The sequence below is a fragment of the Marasmius oreades genome, chromosome 2 (genome assembly GCF_018924745.1).
Source record: "Marasmius oreades isolate 03SP1 chromosome 2, whole genome shotgun sequence".
Taxonomy (NCBI): Eukaryota; Fungi; Basidiomycota; class Agaricomycetes; order Agaricales; family Marasmiaceae; genus Marasmius; species Marasmius oreades.
Window position 1 is genome coordinate 4939257 of NC_057324.1, and position 13251 is coordinate 4952507.

Here is a 13251-nt window from a genome sequence, read left to right on the forward strand (position 1 = left end):
GCTTGCTTTAAGCCAAGTGTTACAGCTGTAACCGCATGCAAGCAATCACTCTGTTGTAACGCTGTTGCGTCAGGGGGCAAACACAGGAGCTGCCAATCAACCGAGCTGAAAGTGAGAGAATCAATTCCACTTTCAGATCAAGGGAAAGGCTGGCTGATTTTCTCCCACCAGAACCTGCTATTTGAAAGCTTCAACAAGGGTAGTTGCCCTCGTGCCCTCAAGCTTGAATGAGGGCAGTTGCCCTTCAGGGTTGTCTGAGGGCAATTCAAGGGCAATTTCCCTACAGCGTCTACTAGTGACTACCTACCATATTTGGATATACTATACTATATCGATATAATACCATTATAATTCTTAGAACAGTACTATATTTATTATAATACTATTATATTTGTTATGAAATATTCTTTCCTTTGTTACTATTTGTTCAGGCACTGGATCTAGTTCCCTTTATGGTAGGTGTGGGGATTGCGGGGTAAATGGACATTTTCCCACGGTCCTGGGGGGTAATATTGATATATTTAGGGGGTGATTGGGGCATGCTGGGGGTGGTATAAAATCACCATAAAATCATGAAAATTCCTCATGGATGGTAGGATCATGGAACTCTAAAAATTTCCGCTTAACTCGGCCAGAAATACGGTCAAAATGGCCAAAAACCCGGAAAAAATCGAGAAATGGTACTTGTATCTCAGCTACTAGTGAGCAGATTGGCACCAAAATTTAGTGGTGGGTAGAGAACATTTATAGAACGGTGGGAACGCGTTTTGTACGCAATTTGGACGTGTTTTCATAGAGATATTCACTAAATATTGTCAATTGGCTACTGGCTTGCCACAAACCACAATACCAGCCAATTGCTTAGATAATTTGGTAATAGACTCCTCCTATACACTAACAATTACTGATAGAGTGTCAAGGGTGTGGGAATATTACCTGTAGGACAGTGCATTATTTTCCGCTTTTTTGCATTTTTTGTCCAGGGGAATCAGATACTACTCCTAGGGTCCAGGAATTGGTAGGTAACCCTCTCAGTATATTTAGAACATTGTCCAACATGTCCTGTCACTCAATAGTTCTCCTACCTTCTCAAATAATGATTTATAATTTCCGATATTTTGATATAAATTATTTTATGAATATCATGGAAGGGAGGCATCCCATCATAAATCTGATTGTAAATTCGGATTCAGCAGTGAAAAATACATACTCCTACCTACCTGTGCCATTTTTAATCTCTACTCTACTCAGGCAATGCTGGGTAGGGCAGAATTCTGGTCATACAGTGATATCAATTCAGGGAGTGGTGGGAAAAAATATCTGAGCTCAGAATCGAGTTCAGGGGGTCAGATAACCCCAGAAACTATCCCAGGATTATCCATTTTGGCCAGCAACTGATAGAAATACAACCGGTGCAACTTATGCTGCTTAAACTCGTGGAGTGCATTTAGCTGTCAGTATGCATGTACAGTAACATAGTGCACACAATGTATTTCAATGAGATTTGATTCAAAATAGATAACCCTATAAATGTTCTCTACCCACCACTAAATTTTGGTGCCAATCTGCTCACTAGTAGCTGAGATACAAGTACCATTTCTCGATTTTTTCCGGGTTTTTGGCCATTTTGACCGTATTTCTGGCCGAGTTAAGCGGAAATTTTTAGAGTTCCATGATCCTACCATCCATGAGGAATTTTCATGATTTTATGGTGATTTTATACCACCCCCAGCATGCCCCAATCACCCCCTAAATATATCAATATTACCCCCCAGGACCGTGGGAAAATGTCCATTTACCCCGCAATCCCCACACCTACCATAAAGGGAACTAGATCCAGTGCCTGAACAAATAGTAACAAAGGAAAGAATATTTCATAACAAATATAATAGTATTATAATAAATATAGTACTGTTCTAAGAATTATAATGGTATTATATCGATATAGTATAGTATATCCAAATATGGTAGGTAGTCACTAGTAGACGCTGTAGGGAAATTGCCCTTGAATTGCCCTCAGACAACCCTGAAGGGCAACTGCCCTCATTCAAGCTTGAGGGCACGAGGGCAACTACCCTTGTTGAAGCTTTCAAATAGCAGGGTGGGTTGTTTCTCCCTTTCAGAGCGGTCATCAGCTGAGCCGATGTTCCCGCAATCAGTATCGCTTTTGGGATGACCGATATCAGTGTATTCAGTCTACCCGAAATGGGCACTGATTTCTACCTAATCAGATCATTTTTCCACACAACCAATATTTTATGAATCATTTCTCCTTTCGGGTGACATGAAACCAGTCCTGATTTGGTAGATATTAATTAAGAATTCGAGCGAACTTATTCGGCATGTATTAGATAACCTTTCAATTATATGTATCTATTACCTGATTTAGCTACAATCAATTCACAAATAAGTGGAGGGTATTTTTTGGTAATTCCGGTGTGACTGCCCCTACTTAATATAGTTGGCTGTGGTCACTCCGACATCGCCGTCCATCCCGAGTTAGACGTATTTCATATTCTGTATTTCCTTATATAGTACCAGTCTACCAGATATGTACAAATACAAGGAGCACTAGCCTTTCTCACCCTCTGTCAACACCGTCCTTCTACAATATCCTCAGCACTCACCAGTATAGTAATATTTCAAAATGGGAAGTGACTGAAGATGCACCTGGGATAGATTATGACCAAAAATGGTTGACAGTCAATAAATCCTCCAGTCGTTATAATCCAATTATGATAATCCGAGCATATACATCGCCCTGGACTCACTGCTTTTTTGCCATAGTCTATCGCAGTGTTGTTTAGTTTACGAGCTGCGGTTCGGTAGACCATAGCCGATTAACCGAGTAATCCCGGGGAAACGAAGGCTTGTGCACAATTACAATTACGACCCATTCCATAGCTCAGAACGTTTCTGAAATCAATCAAGTGTAAGTGATGAGGTCTTGTTAAGCTATCCATGCAGTTTAACGCGGATCCTAGCATGCTACAACCTCAGAGTCAGAGCTATGGCTCGGTTGGAGTCAAAAGGAAATTTAGGGGGGCTGTCTGGGTTCGCATTTTGGCTGGAAGCTTGAAGCTTCTTATTAGCTTGTTTGTTTTAATGTCTGGCGCTCAGCACCAGCACACGCATCACCTGCGGGTACACCGGAATAGTGTTCTCATCAGTCTGGTCTAGCACCGGTTTGAAACCGAACTGCGAACTGAATTGCTGAAATGGTTCCATAAACGGTTTGCCAAAAAAACCAAATATAGAACGGTTTCGGCCCGAGAAACCCTGTTTTCGAACCACACGACCCAGTGGGTCACTTGTACCTATTAGTCACAAGAAATGTCACATCAGAGCATCATCACTGTCACATCAAAGTGATGCCATTTGCTATCATTGTCACAAAAAGTCGTCAAAAAGTTTAATATATTTTTCTGGGGACAATTTACTCAGGAACTGCAGTTTAACCGGTTTGGGTCAGGTTTTCGGCCCGAACCGTGTCCCTGAATGGTTCCTGCTGACCCATCAAAGCCCAAACTGGTACAAACCGCGCCGAACTGAACCGAACACGCCGACGGTAACACTACACCGGAAGGTAAGGAAGGTAAGGATCAGCCAACACACCATGTAGCATGATTATAGCCTTTGCTTAAAATATATGGAAGGTGGATTATAATCATTGGCAGAGCTTATATGGAAAATCCGTATAAGCTTTTAGCAGGGATTTAACACAATAGGGTTATAAGCCTGGTTCGACCACATAGTGATGCTGGTCGATGAACTTAGCAGTTTTTGGTTAGCGGTTTGGGGTTAGTGCATTTTCGCTTTCCAGCTTTAAGAGCTGATCGAGACAAAAGGCAGGCGAAATGAACCTTAGACAAGGATTCGTAATGAAGTCATATACTAGCGAAGTCATATACTTTCCAAAGTAATTCAACACCAACGTGAGGATAAGACGGTCGAAATCGATAGCTTTCTACCTACAAATTTTAACCCATGCTTTCCCAACGCCTTCATTCCTTCCTCCAATTCCTCAAAGACACTCGATACCCCCAAGTCATAGCAGCCGTGTTTCCATACGCCGTCGAACCCAGGATAACCCAAGTGTAATTCGGCAAGTTGGGTATACTGTACTCAACTTTCAGCCATAGCAAGTATGTTCTTCTTGAATACCGCCACTTCAGAAGTTGGTTTACATTTGAAACACAGAAAGGCCTGGTAAGAAATGGATAGGAAAGATAACTTCGGAACGATTGTTCCCACTGTGCCATCCGGGGAAACAATTAACAGAATGAGGAGGGCATCTAATATGTTCGGTTGTGGGTTAGACAACCCCTGTTGTCGAGCTTCCAAGGAAGCCAACGAAGACATTGCCGTTAGCACTCCGGGAAGATCCGCGATGTGGTTGAGGGAAGATTTGTGGTTTTGGATCTCCCGGAAAAGTAATTTCAGCTTCTGTAACCCCGACACTGACCGGTAAAAAGCTGTAGGAAAATTGGAACCTCTTGCCGGTGTAAGGGGGTGACTGCGATCAGATGGTTGTGAGTTTAATACTTCAATCTCGAGGGAAGAGAGGTTGGGGAGCTCGAAGTATTTGAAGAGAAAGGTGAGGTCTTGTCGGAAGTCCGTAATTTGGATCTGTAAATTTTGGAGGGATGACATCTCTTTTGGACTGTCCGGGAAAACAATGCGATCCATGTTTAGGTTACCAGCGAACCGGAACGGTGCGCTCAGGGATTAGAGAGCCGAACAAAGAGGGAGAATTTGGAGAACGAAGGATTGTAAACCCACGTTGTTTGCGATTTTCAAAGACACCAGGCGAGCCACAGAAAACCTGATAACATTCGGTGACTCGTGAATATGTGAAATCTTCAAATGGTTAAGGATGGGTGCTTCTATTAAGGACAAATGACCCGTCTCCAATGATTCCAATACTGGTAACAATGGATGGATTCTTTCCCATGTCATGAATATGCAGCAAGAATAGTCGATAATGAAGTGCTTGCATCGGGGGAGAGCGTGATCTGACAGAAATTTTATGCTTTGAAGAGCATTATCTCTGTTGTTGGGGTGTATATTGGCTGATTTGAGGTATCCCGACGATATGTAGATATTCAAAGGGAAGTTGCCAGACTTTGACAGAAGACAATCGAGTGCGGGGGAAAGGTCTAGGGTGAATTTTCCAACTATCTGCATTGAGGACCAGAGTTTCGGGGTTCCAGTGACGATAGAAATGCCAGTGAGCGCACACACTAAGTAGATAAGGGCGAGCCTTAACCCCTATATAATTCTCTTTCTTGTAATTGTAGTGGCCCTTAGAGTTGTCAGGCTCGGGGTCGGTTCCCGGAATGTCCCTCTCACTGCTGTAAAGTAAGATGGGGTAATCTCCTGAGAAACAAAATAATGAGAAGATTTCCCGCCACAACTCGACAGGTACACGGCGGATTGGAGAAAGAACTGCTTCACGCAGCCTGATACGTTCCGCACACTCTCTTTCCATTCTCCCAGAGCCTTCGAGAATTTGTGGAATTTGATCAAATTTGGCGTAATCATCTTCGAGAGCTTGTGATTGGAGTTGGATTTCGTCCCCGGTTGGGACATAGTCTGAGCGTAGGAATTTTTCGTGAATTGGGAGGACTTGGGTTGACTTGACTTCGGGGGATCTCGTGCCCTCAACACTGTGGCGTATCGTAGAAGACATAGTGGGTGAAACTGAGGTGTTCGTAGGGTGGCTCTTTACGTAGTGGATCTGGGGATTTCCATAAGTACGCAAAATTAGGGGCATTCCTGAAAGTCTCACGGTATTGTCATCCGAAGTCATTGTCAAACAAGTATAAACTCCTTCTTTTTTTCCGCGCTTACCTCTGGCGTAGACCCAATCAACGCAAAAACAGTCGATGTTCCCAGACGCTGGTCTTTCGGACATTCACCAAATGTAGCGCGACTTCGGTCGTATCCAGGTCAGATAGCACTTGTGAGTGATTGCTAGTCTGGCCCATCAACTGACGTTACCCCAGCTCGACGAAGTTACCTCTCTCTTCTGACACAGCATGACCTCGGAACGGAAGTCAAATATAATCGAAATCATCCGAAGCCAAATCAGATGGAAAGTGAGGTTGTCGGTAGAGAAGAAGAGATTGAAACACAAGAGGAAACAACAGCGATGAGGGGGGACAGGACTCTTGATTGAATAGGCTAGTAGGCGAGCGAAGTGACCTTCATACACGTGCCAACTCTAATCAGGACCCTACCAGCTTCGTGTATCTGCATCTACAACATTCATACCAAGAACATGTAGATTTAACCCAGCTCCTAGCTTCCCCTTGAACTACAAAAGGCTCCCTTGAAAACGTTCCAGAATCGATCGGTGCCCTTCCAACGACCACCAAACCCGACGATTCCGTTCATCTACCGGAAGATGGAATGTTGATCGCCAAATACCTCGACGATACGTACTCCGATAAACAGAAGTTGATTCCGGATGGTACGAGTGCTGCAATCCGACTTTGTGATACTTTTGGTGCTTGATATGACACTTTGAGGCCAGTGTTCGCCCGTACCCACGAGGAATGAATGTCTGCTGAGCTTCGGGCGGCTAGATGGGTCTGATAGAAGTAGGATCCTTCCACCGGACCGGGAGGAAGAGAAGGAGGCTTGGAAGAAGCGCTATGGGGAATTGGAAACGGCATACGGCCCCAATCCTGAAAGGCTATTTGTGGTGGATAAAACCCGGTTTTTTCAGATTCGTGTATGGCGGCGTCGCTGTCCTTTCCCTGAAAATTAGAGTGTAAGCTTCAAGGTCGCAACTCTCTGCAACGGAGCTTTTTCTCCGTATGGCGTTCCGGGCTGACCCGGTTTATGCATTCAGGCTCCAGAGGCCTTTGAATGAAAGAATACGTTTCAACCCAAGTCATGGTCATGATCCTTCGACAAAGATCGCAAAGCTTCAAAAATAGCAGCTCTTTGAATGACCCTCACTCTCGACGTCTTTCCCCCTTCCATATACATGTTCTGAAGACCTCCGAGTATGTCTCCTTTCCTTCACTTTCATGTCGCATTGTTGGCTTTCTCTGTACTCTAGGATCTGTGTCTCTTCCATCCAGAGTGACCGGAACGGCTACTGCCATGATGACTTACTAGCAGTCACTGAAATCGAGATCGCTCCGAGTATCCGTTAATCCTTCCCCGTCGTCGTGTGTGGTCGCCTACCACCTGAGGCGTGTTCCCATAAGCAGGAAAGCGAGTAATTCATGCAATGGGGTAATTTTGTTTGGTGAAGAAATTCCATGACGCAGTTAGGATGAAAGGAGAGAGGTAGGTGGTATCGGTATCGGCTTCGAGTCTCTTATCCAAACTCATTTCGATTCCTCAACAGAGAACCTAATAAACGGGGACATGAAGATGAAGACCGATGTATTCTACCTCTTGAGTTGTCGCCCTTACGCCTTTCGATTGGTCTAGATTCCTTTGGTCGCTACCGCACGGTCTATCACGGGTATGGGCCTCATATTTTCGCGCTCCCCGTTCAAATAATCGACGTTACTACAGTAGTAATCGCCGAAGATCAAGGACTGAATTCGCCGAGACAGGGTACGCTTGACGGCCCATCGACATGAGCCTTCCTGACTTCGTTGCGTATCAATTCACAGGAATATTACAGTCAGTTCAACAGCGTTACTACGTATACAGTAAATTACCGCTCTCGAAGACTACGATTCACGTTGTTCTATTTCAGCCCGGATGCTCTTGGATTACGATGAATGAGGGTTTTAAATACCGAGAGTATGCAGGAGTGTATTGGACACCCAATCTATCGCTCTTACTTCAAATCATCGTAACGCAAGTGCAATTTATTGTGGGATACATGAAGACGCCCTTTATTGCCGAAACTTTGTGGCTCGCCATCCTTCCTTCCTCCGTACTAAGATGGCAATGAACCGTGTATCGGGGTAAACACGCCCGACGTTTAGCAGCTACATCCACATTGGCCACAATCACCCTGTCCACAATCAATGTCAATGCTACAGTCTTGGAAGGTACTGCAACCAGCCCAAGCACCAAAGCCACCGTCGCGGGCAGTCCAGCACCATTCGCCATTGGACCCGCAGGTCTTCCAGTAGTAGTTGTTAGTGCAGCCAAACGGGGAGCCGAACCAGCAATCACGTTTGCCCATGATGCTGACAGCTGGTGCACCGTCACGGGCGGCGATTTCAGGAGTGATCCTTTGGAGAGGACTGGAAGCGAGCAGGGAATCAGTCATATGTTGAATGGTAAGTAAAAATGGGATGGGAAGTGACTTACTGGCCGGCACATTTGCGCACAGATCTTGGATCGACACCTTCAGGCAAGTCGGTCAAGTTGTAGGTCAAGACACCAAGTTCGCCGCATTCAGCGATGTCTGCGGCCGATGGAACGTTGACTTGTGCCATGGCGGTGTGGAAGATGGCAAGAAAGACGAGTTGGAGAGAACTTCATGGTGATTGTTGCTCAATACCGGTTCTGGAGTGTGTAGAAAATACTCAATACAAGTGCAGGTTGTATACGAGTTTTCACAAGGGGAGGCCACGGAGTTTGAATATGCAATCAGAATGGAAAAGGCCAACCGTGGTTCCGATCCTCATTTCCGTGCCCCCCGATAAGAATGTCAATTGGCTATCCGATTCCTCCGATTGAATGTATGCAAACGCTGAAGTATAAACAGATAGCTCGAACCCATTTTAGGTCGTCGTGCAAAGTGAATATTCCTGTAAAAGCTCGAGGTTCAAGGAGAGAAAGTCCTTCCAGTACGTTGTTTTGACCTTCGTGTACGTGCCACGGTACAACTCACCCATTCACTATTCACATATACCACATCAGGCAGAAGATATAAAAGCTTCAAGTCCGATGAGGCAGGAGGTTGTGTGCCTACAATAAGGTGTTTCGGCTTGGTCATGAAATGAGTGAGATAAGGGTTAATACAATTGTTGATCGCGGACACACGTTTTCGTGTTGATCGCCGAGGTTCGGCAGAGCGTTTAGCGTGGTGGGCGGGTTGAAGCGCACAGTGGAACATTCAGATCTCCTAATCCAGAACAAAGTGTCGCGTCGGCCTTGCCTTAGAGAAGGACGTACTATCAGTAAGGGTCCTTCCCCATCTGGCCAGTGGTCTCCGTTGGAGACTCGTATATAAACCACACTTGCGTCAATGACAAAACCACAGGCCCAGTCTACATCACATCTACAGACCACAACGAAATCCACCATGCAGCTCTCCCAACTCGCCTTTCTTGTCATCCTTCACACCGCCATGGCGCAAGTCAACGTTCCATCGGCCGCAGACATCGCTGAATGCGGCGAACTTGGTGTCTTGACATACAATTTGACCGACTTGCCTGAAGGCGTCGATCCAAAATCTGTGCGCAAATGTGCCGGCCAGTACGTTTTCTTCCCATTTCGCTGGGGGACCATACACTATGGGCTGACCCCCATCTTTTCGTCCCAGCCCGGGCCTTCCACAGATCACTCCTGAAATTGCCGCCCGTGATGGTGCCCCAGTCAGCACTATCTTGGGCAAACGCAGTTGCTGGTATGGCACCAACCCATACGGATGCTCTAGCGGTTTCTGTTGGAAGAGCTGCGGCTCCGATGGCGAGTGGTGCTTCACGGCGCAAAACGATGGCTGGGGTGCATATAATACTTGCAATACCAATTTCGACTGTAATGAAGACATGACTTGTGCACAGGGTGATTGTGCGGGTTGCGGGTGTTCTTGCCATGACTAAAGCGCAAAATCCCAAAGGGCGTCTTATGCTCGATACATGGTGTACCGTAGATTTATTATTTCATTACTTTTGTCATTAAATAAACGAAACCACTGACTTAGCTATGGATGAAGAGTATGTATATTTGTTGTGTCAGTAATAAGATCACCTTTGGTGATTATAAATTGCATTCAGGTACCTTCTTTCGCAGTCACCGTTTCGACCGTGGTGTACACTTGAGTACCACAGTCATAACAAGCTATAAACAGCACATAAAAAGCTGCCTAGTGAAAAAGTAATGAGAAATGGATTCCTTACCCACGTATACCGAATGTTCCATGTGCTGTCATTCTCAAAGGGAGAGGTCGTACGTACGGCCACGAAGCCGCGCATTTCGCACCTGAGTGTTCAAATGTTCAACGTCAACACTTCAAACCCGAAGGTCTGGCGAAGGTTGTGGCTTTCCCGTTCGATTTCCAGCACGTTCTAAACCATATTCCAGGAGCCGCCTGCTTCATTCAAGGTCCACAGAGCTCATGTTTCGATTTCATTGCATGGAACACGAGTAATACTAAAGTCAAGAACAGCAGATATACGTTCTCCCTGCCAGTGTGTCGTTCGGGTCTCAGCTCACGCATGATCACTCATCACCTTAGCTAGATTCAGCTTCGAACATGAGGCGAAAGTCACCTTGAACCACGGGCTGACACGCGCCTTGCAAACGTGAACATTGTATACGTCTATTTTGTAAGTCAGTGAATTGGAGACGAGGGAGAACTCCACTCACAATTCATTCGACTGGTTTGAGCATCCGAACAGAGTCGGAACATGAGTGGTGCTACGCCTCATTCCTCTAGATCGTACTCATGACTCAGTCCGAACTATTTCCCGTGGAGATGGACTCTTTGAAAGCCTATGATTACCTCAGATGAAGCGTAAAGGATGTTCCATGGCGGCGTAGTTCCAGGGTGAGGGGTGACGCGTGGCGAGGAGGCTGTCGTGCTGGCGACAGTTGTTAGCGGGAGAGAACATCCGTTAAGGGTCGGCCATACATACTGGAGTTGACAGTACCCTTAACCAACATCGCTGAGGTAATCCCTTCGGAAGTTGGCGTTGCTGGATTATCGATGGGAGTTTTGTGGTTAACATTGAACACTTGTTCGGTCGCCTGGTTCGAGTGCTTCAGTTCTAGAAAATATGCGGTCGTCTAATGTGCACAACAAAGAGATCGTAGGAATTATTTGAGTATGAAAAAGTACGCTCAGCGACGTGGTAGTATGCGACGTACTTCTATCCAGAATATTCAATCGCTCTTCCTATCCACCCTTTCGCTCCTGACGGCCGTATTCATCCTACTGTGCTAGAGCTTGAGGAATAATAAACAGATAACTTGAGCCTGAACGCTGGTGGAAGACAGATGTTATGGACACTGGATGAGGAAGAAAAAAGAAAGATGCTGTAGCCAAATACGGCCAAACTGCGTTTTCTGGTTTCGTAATACCGCTTTCCCACGACTCCGAGACTTATTTCCGTGGCAATTCCACGGGATTTCCACGAGTAACCCAGTACTATTGACCTCGAAACTTCAAGGCAAGCTCAAGCTTCAACGCCTTAACATTCGGAGATGACTGAGGATGGACTTGGGATGGACTATGACCAAACACGGTTGACGGTAAGTACTCCAGTCGTTATAGTCCTAGCATATACATCGCCCTGGACTCACTACTTTTTTGCCATAGTCTATCGCAGCGTTGTTTAGTTTACGAGCTGCGGTTCGGTAGCCGATTAACCGAACAATCCCGGGAAACGAAGGCATTTGTGTCCAATTACAATTACCACTGCCATTCCATACCTCGGAACGTTTCCGAAATCGATTAAGTGTAAGTGATGAGTTCTTGAGTTCTTGTTAAGCTATCCATGCAGTTTTATGCGGATTCTAGTATGCTTTGACCTCAGAGTCAGAACCGCAGCACGATTGGAGTCAAAAAGGAACTTTCGTGGGATGTCTGGGTTCGTATTTTGGTTTGGCTGAAGCTTCTGATTAGCTTGTTGCTTGTGACGTCACCCGGCGCTCGGCACGAGCACACACATCACTTGCGGCTAGTCTACACAGGAAGCTCAGCCGCAAGGATGGTAAGGATCAGTTCAGTACACTGGGATGAGGTGAATGTATATGGTGACTAATCGGCGTTTAGCCGACAGAAGCGATAAAGACAGGGTATAAAAGAAGCACACAAACTCAGCCATTGCTTAGTATCAAGCAAGTGAAATACTATGATTACCGTTTACGACCTAGGACCTTCCAGATTTCCCGAACATGTTAGTGGTTCTCCCAATACGCGAAAGGTCATGTAAGTTTTGTCCTCCGTATCACTCTCCATATCAACCTCAAACTTTCGAAATAACTTAGATTTTCGCTCAACTACAAGAAGCTCCCGTTCAAAGTCTCCTTTGTCGATTTGAACGAGGTTGACCAGATTGCAAAATCCATCGGGGCACCTCCAACCACCACCAATCCGGACGGTTCACCCAAATACAGCACTCCATTCATTCACGACTCCTCCACTGGGAAATCTATCTCTGATTCGCTCTTAATCGCAGAATACCTGGACAAAGCGTACCCAACGACCCCGAAACTCCTCCCCGAAGGCACTCGGGTACTACAAGCTGTCTTCGTCGACACTGTTACCACGAAGGCCCACGCCCTAATAAGTGTTCTTCGCCCCAAATACCCGGAATGGTTCTTCCCCGAGTTTTTGGCGGAGATAGAGAAGCGCATTGGGGCACCTAAGCTGCTCTCGCAGGAAGAAACGAAGGAGGTATGGGCAAATGGGAAGAAGAGCTTTGATGAACTCTTGGGCGCGTATGAAAGTGCTGGAGCGGGAACGTTCGTAATGGGTGGTGATAACCCCGTGTTTGCGGATTTTGCTTTGGCAGCATTGTTTTCTAGTGTGAAGATTATGTTTGGGACTGAGAGTGAGGAGTGGAAGAACGTGAGCGGGTGGATTGGGGGTAGGACGGGAAAGGTGGTAGAGGAGACTTTTAAGTATGAGAGAGTATAATCGGATGAGCTACTACTATCCCGGCCCTTGATGGTAGTTCTTATGGCCACACAATTTTAATTAAATGGTATCTATGTTAGGCTTTGTATAGATGGTCCCTGATTCTTTTGGGCCTTTTAGCCTCTTCTCTCGAGGTATGGACTGAATGATGGTAACAATCGAGAAGGTGCCCTACGCGCACCAAGTATAATTCTTTAGGTGCCTATCGCATTCTAATAATTTCACTGTCCATTTTTTCAGCTATACGCGCTCCGGGTCGAGATTCGACGGTTGCTCACCACGAAGTCATATAATTGTTGACCTTTTGAGTTCAAGTCATTCGCCATCGACGTGATCTTCATTCTCTCTTGTCGTCCTCGGGTACTTACTAGCCTTCCTGCCAGTTTCACTTTCGTTGAACAGCTTTAAGAGTTGATCGAGACAAAAGGCGGGCGAAAGTAACATTATTATCGATATCC

General features: G+C 45.7%; 4 protein-coding genes across 4 annotated transcripts; 2 read left to right on the top strand and 2 right to left on the bottom strand.

Moving 5' to 3' along the window:
• Positions 1-5044: 5044 nt before the first annotated feature.
• On the bottom strand, positions 5045-5692 carry E1B28_005304 (uncharacterized protein; the record flags this gene model as incomplete). The annotated part of the gene is made up of 1 exon (XM_043149858.1): positions 5045-5692. The coding sequence occupies one exon, from the start codon at positions 5690-5692 to the stop codon at positions 5045-5047; it is 648 nt and encodes a 215-aa protein (XP_043014466.1).
• A 2265-nt stretch (positions 5693-7957) lies between these two features.
• E1B28_005305 (uncharacterized protein) lies at positions 7958-8420 on the bottom strand (the record flags this gene model as incomplete). The annotated part of the gene is made up of 2 exons (XM_043149859.1): positions 7958-8225; positions 8293-8420. The coding sequence occupies 2 exons, from the start codon at positions 8418-8420 to the stop codon at positions 7958-7960; spliced, it is 396 nt and encodes a 131-aa protein (XP_043014467.1).
• Positions 8421-9194: 774 nt separating this feature from the next.
• Positions 9195-9847, top strand: E1B28_005306 (uncharacterized protein). Its single transcript, XM_043149860.1, has 2 exons — positions 9195-9405; positions 9473-9847. The coding sequence occupies exons 1-2, from the start codon at positions 9233-9235 to the stop codon at positions 9750-9752; spliced, it is 453 nt and encodes a 150-aa protein (XP_043014468.1). The 5' UTR covers positions 9195-9232; the 3' UTR covers positions 9753-9847.
• Positions 9848-11995: 2148 nt separating this feature from the next.
• On the top strand, positions 11996-12793 carry E1B28_005307 (uncharacterized protein; the record flags this gene model as incomplete). Its single annotated transcript, XM_043149861.1, has 2 exons — positions 11996-12082; positions 12142-12793. Exons 1-2 carry the CDS (start codon positions 12006-12008, stop codon positions 12791-12793), a joined length of 729 nt encoding a protein of 242 aa, XP_043014469.1. The 5' UTR covers positions 11996-12005.
• Positions 12794-13251: the final 458 nt, after the last annotated feature.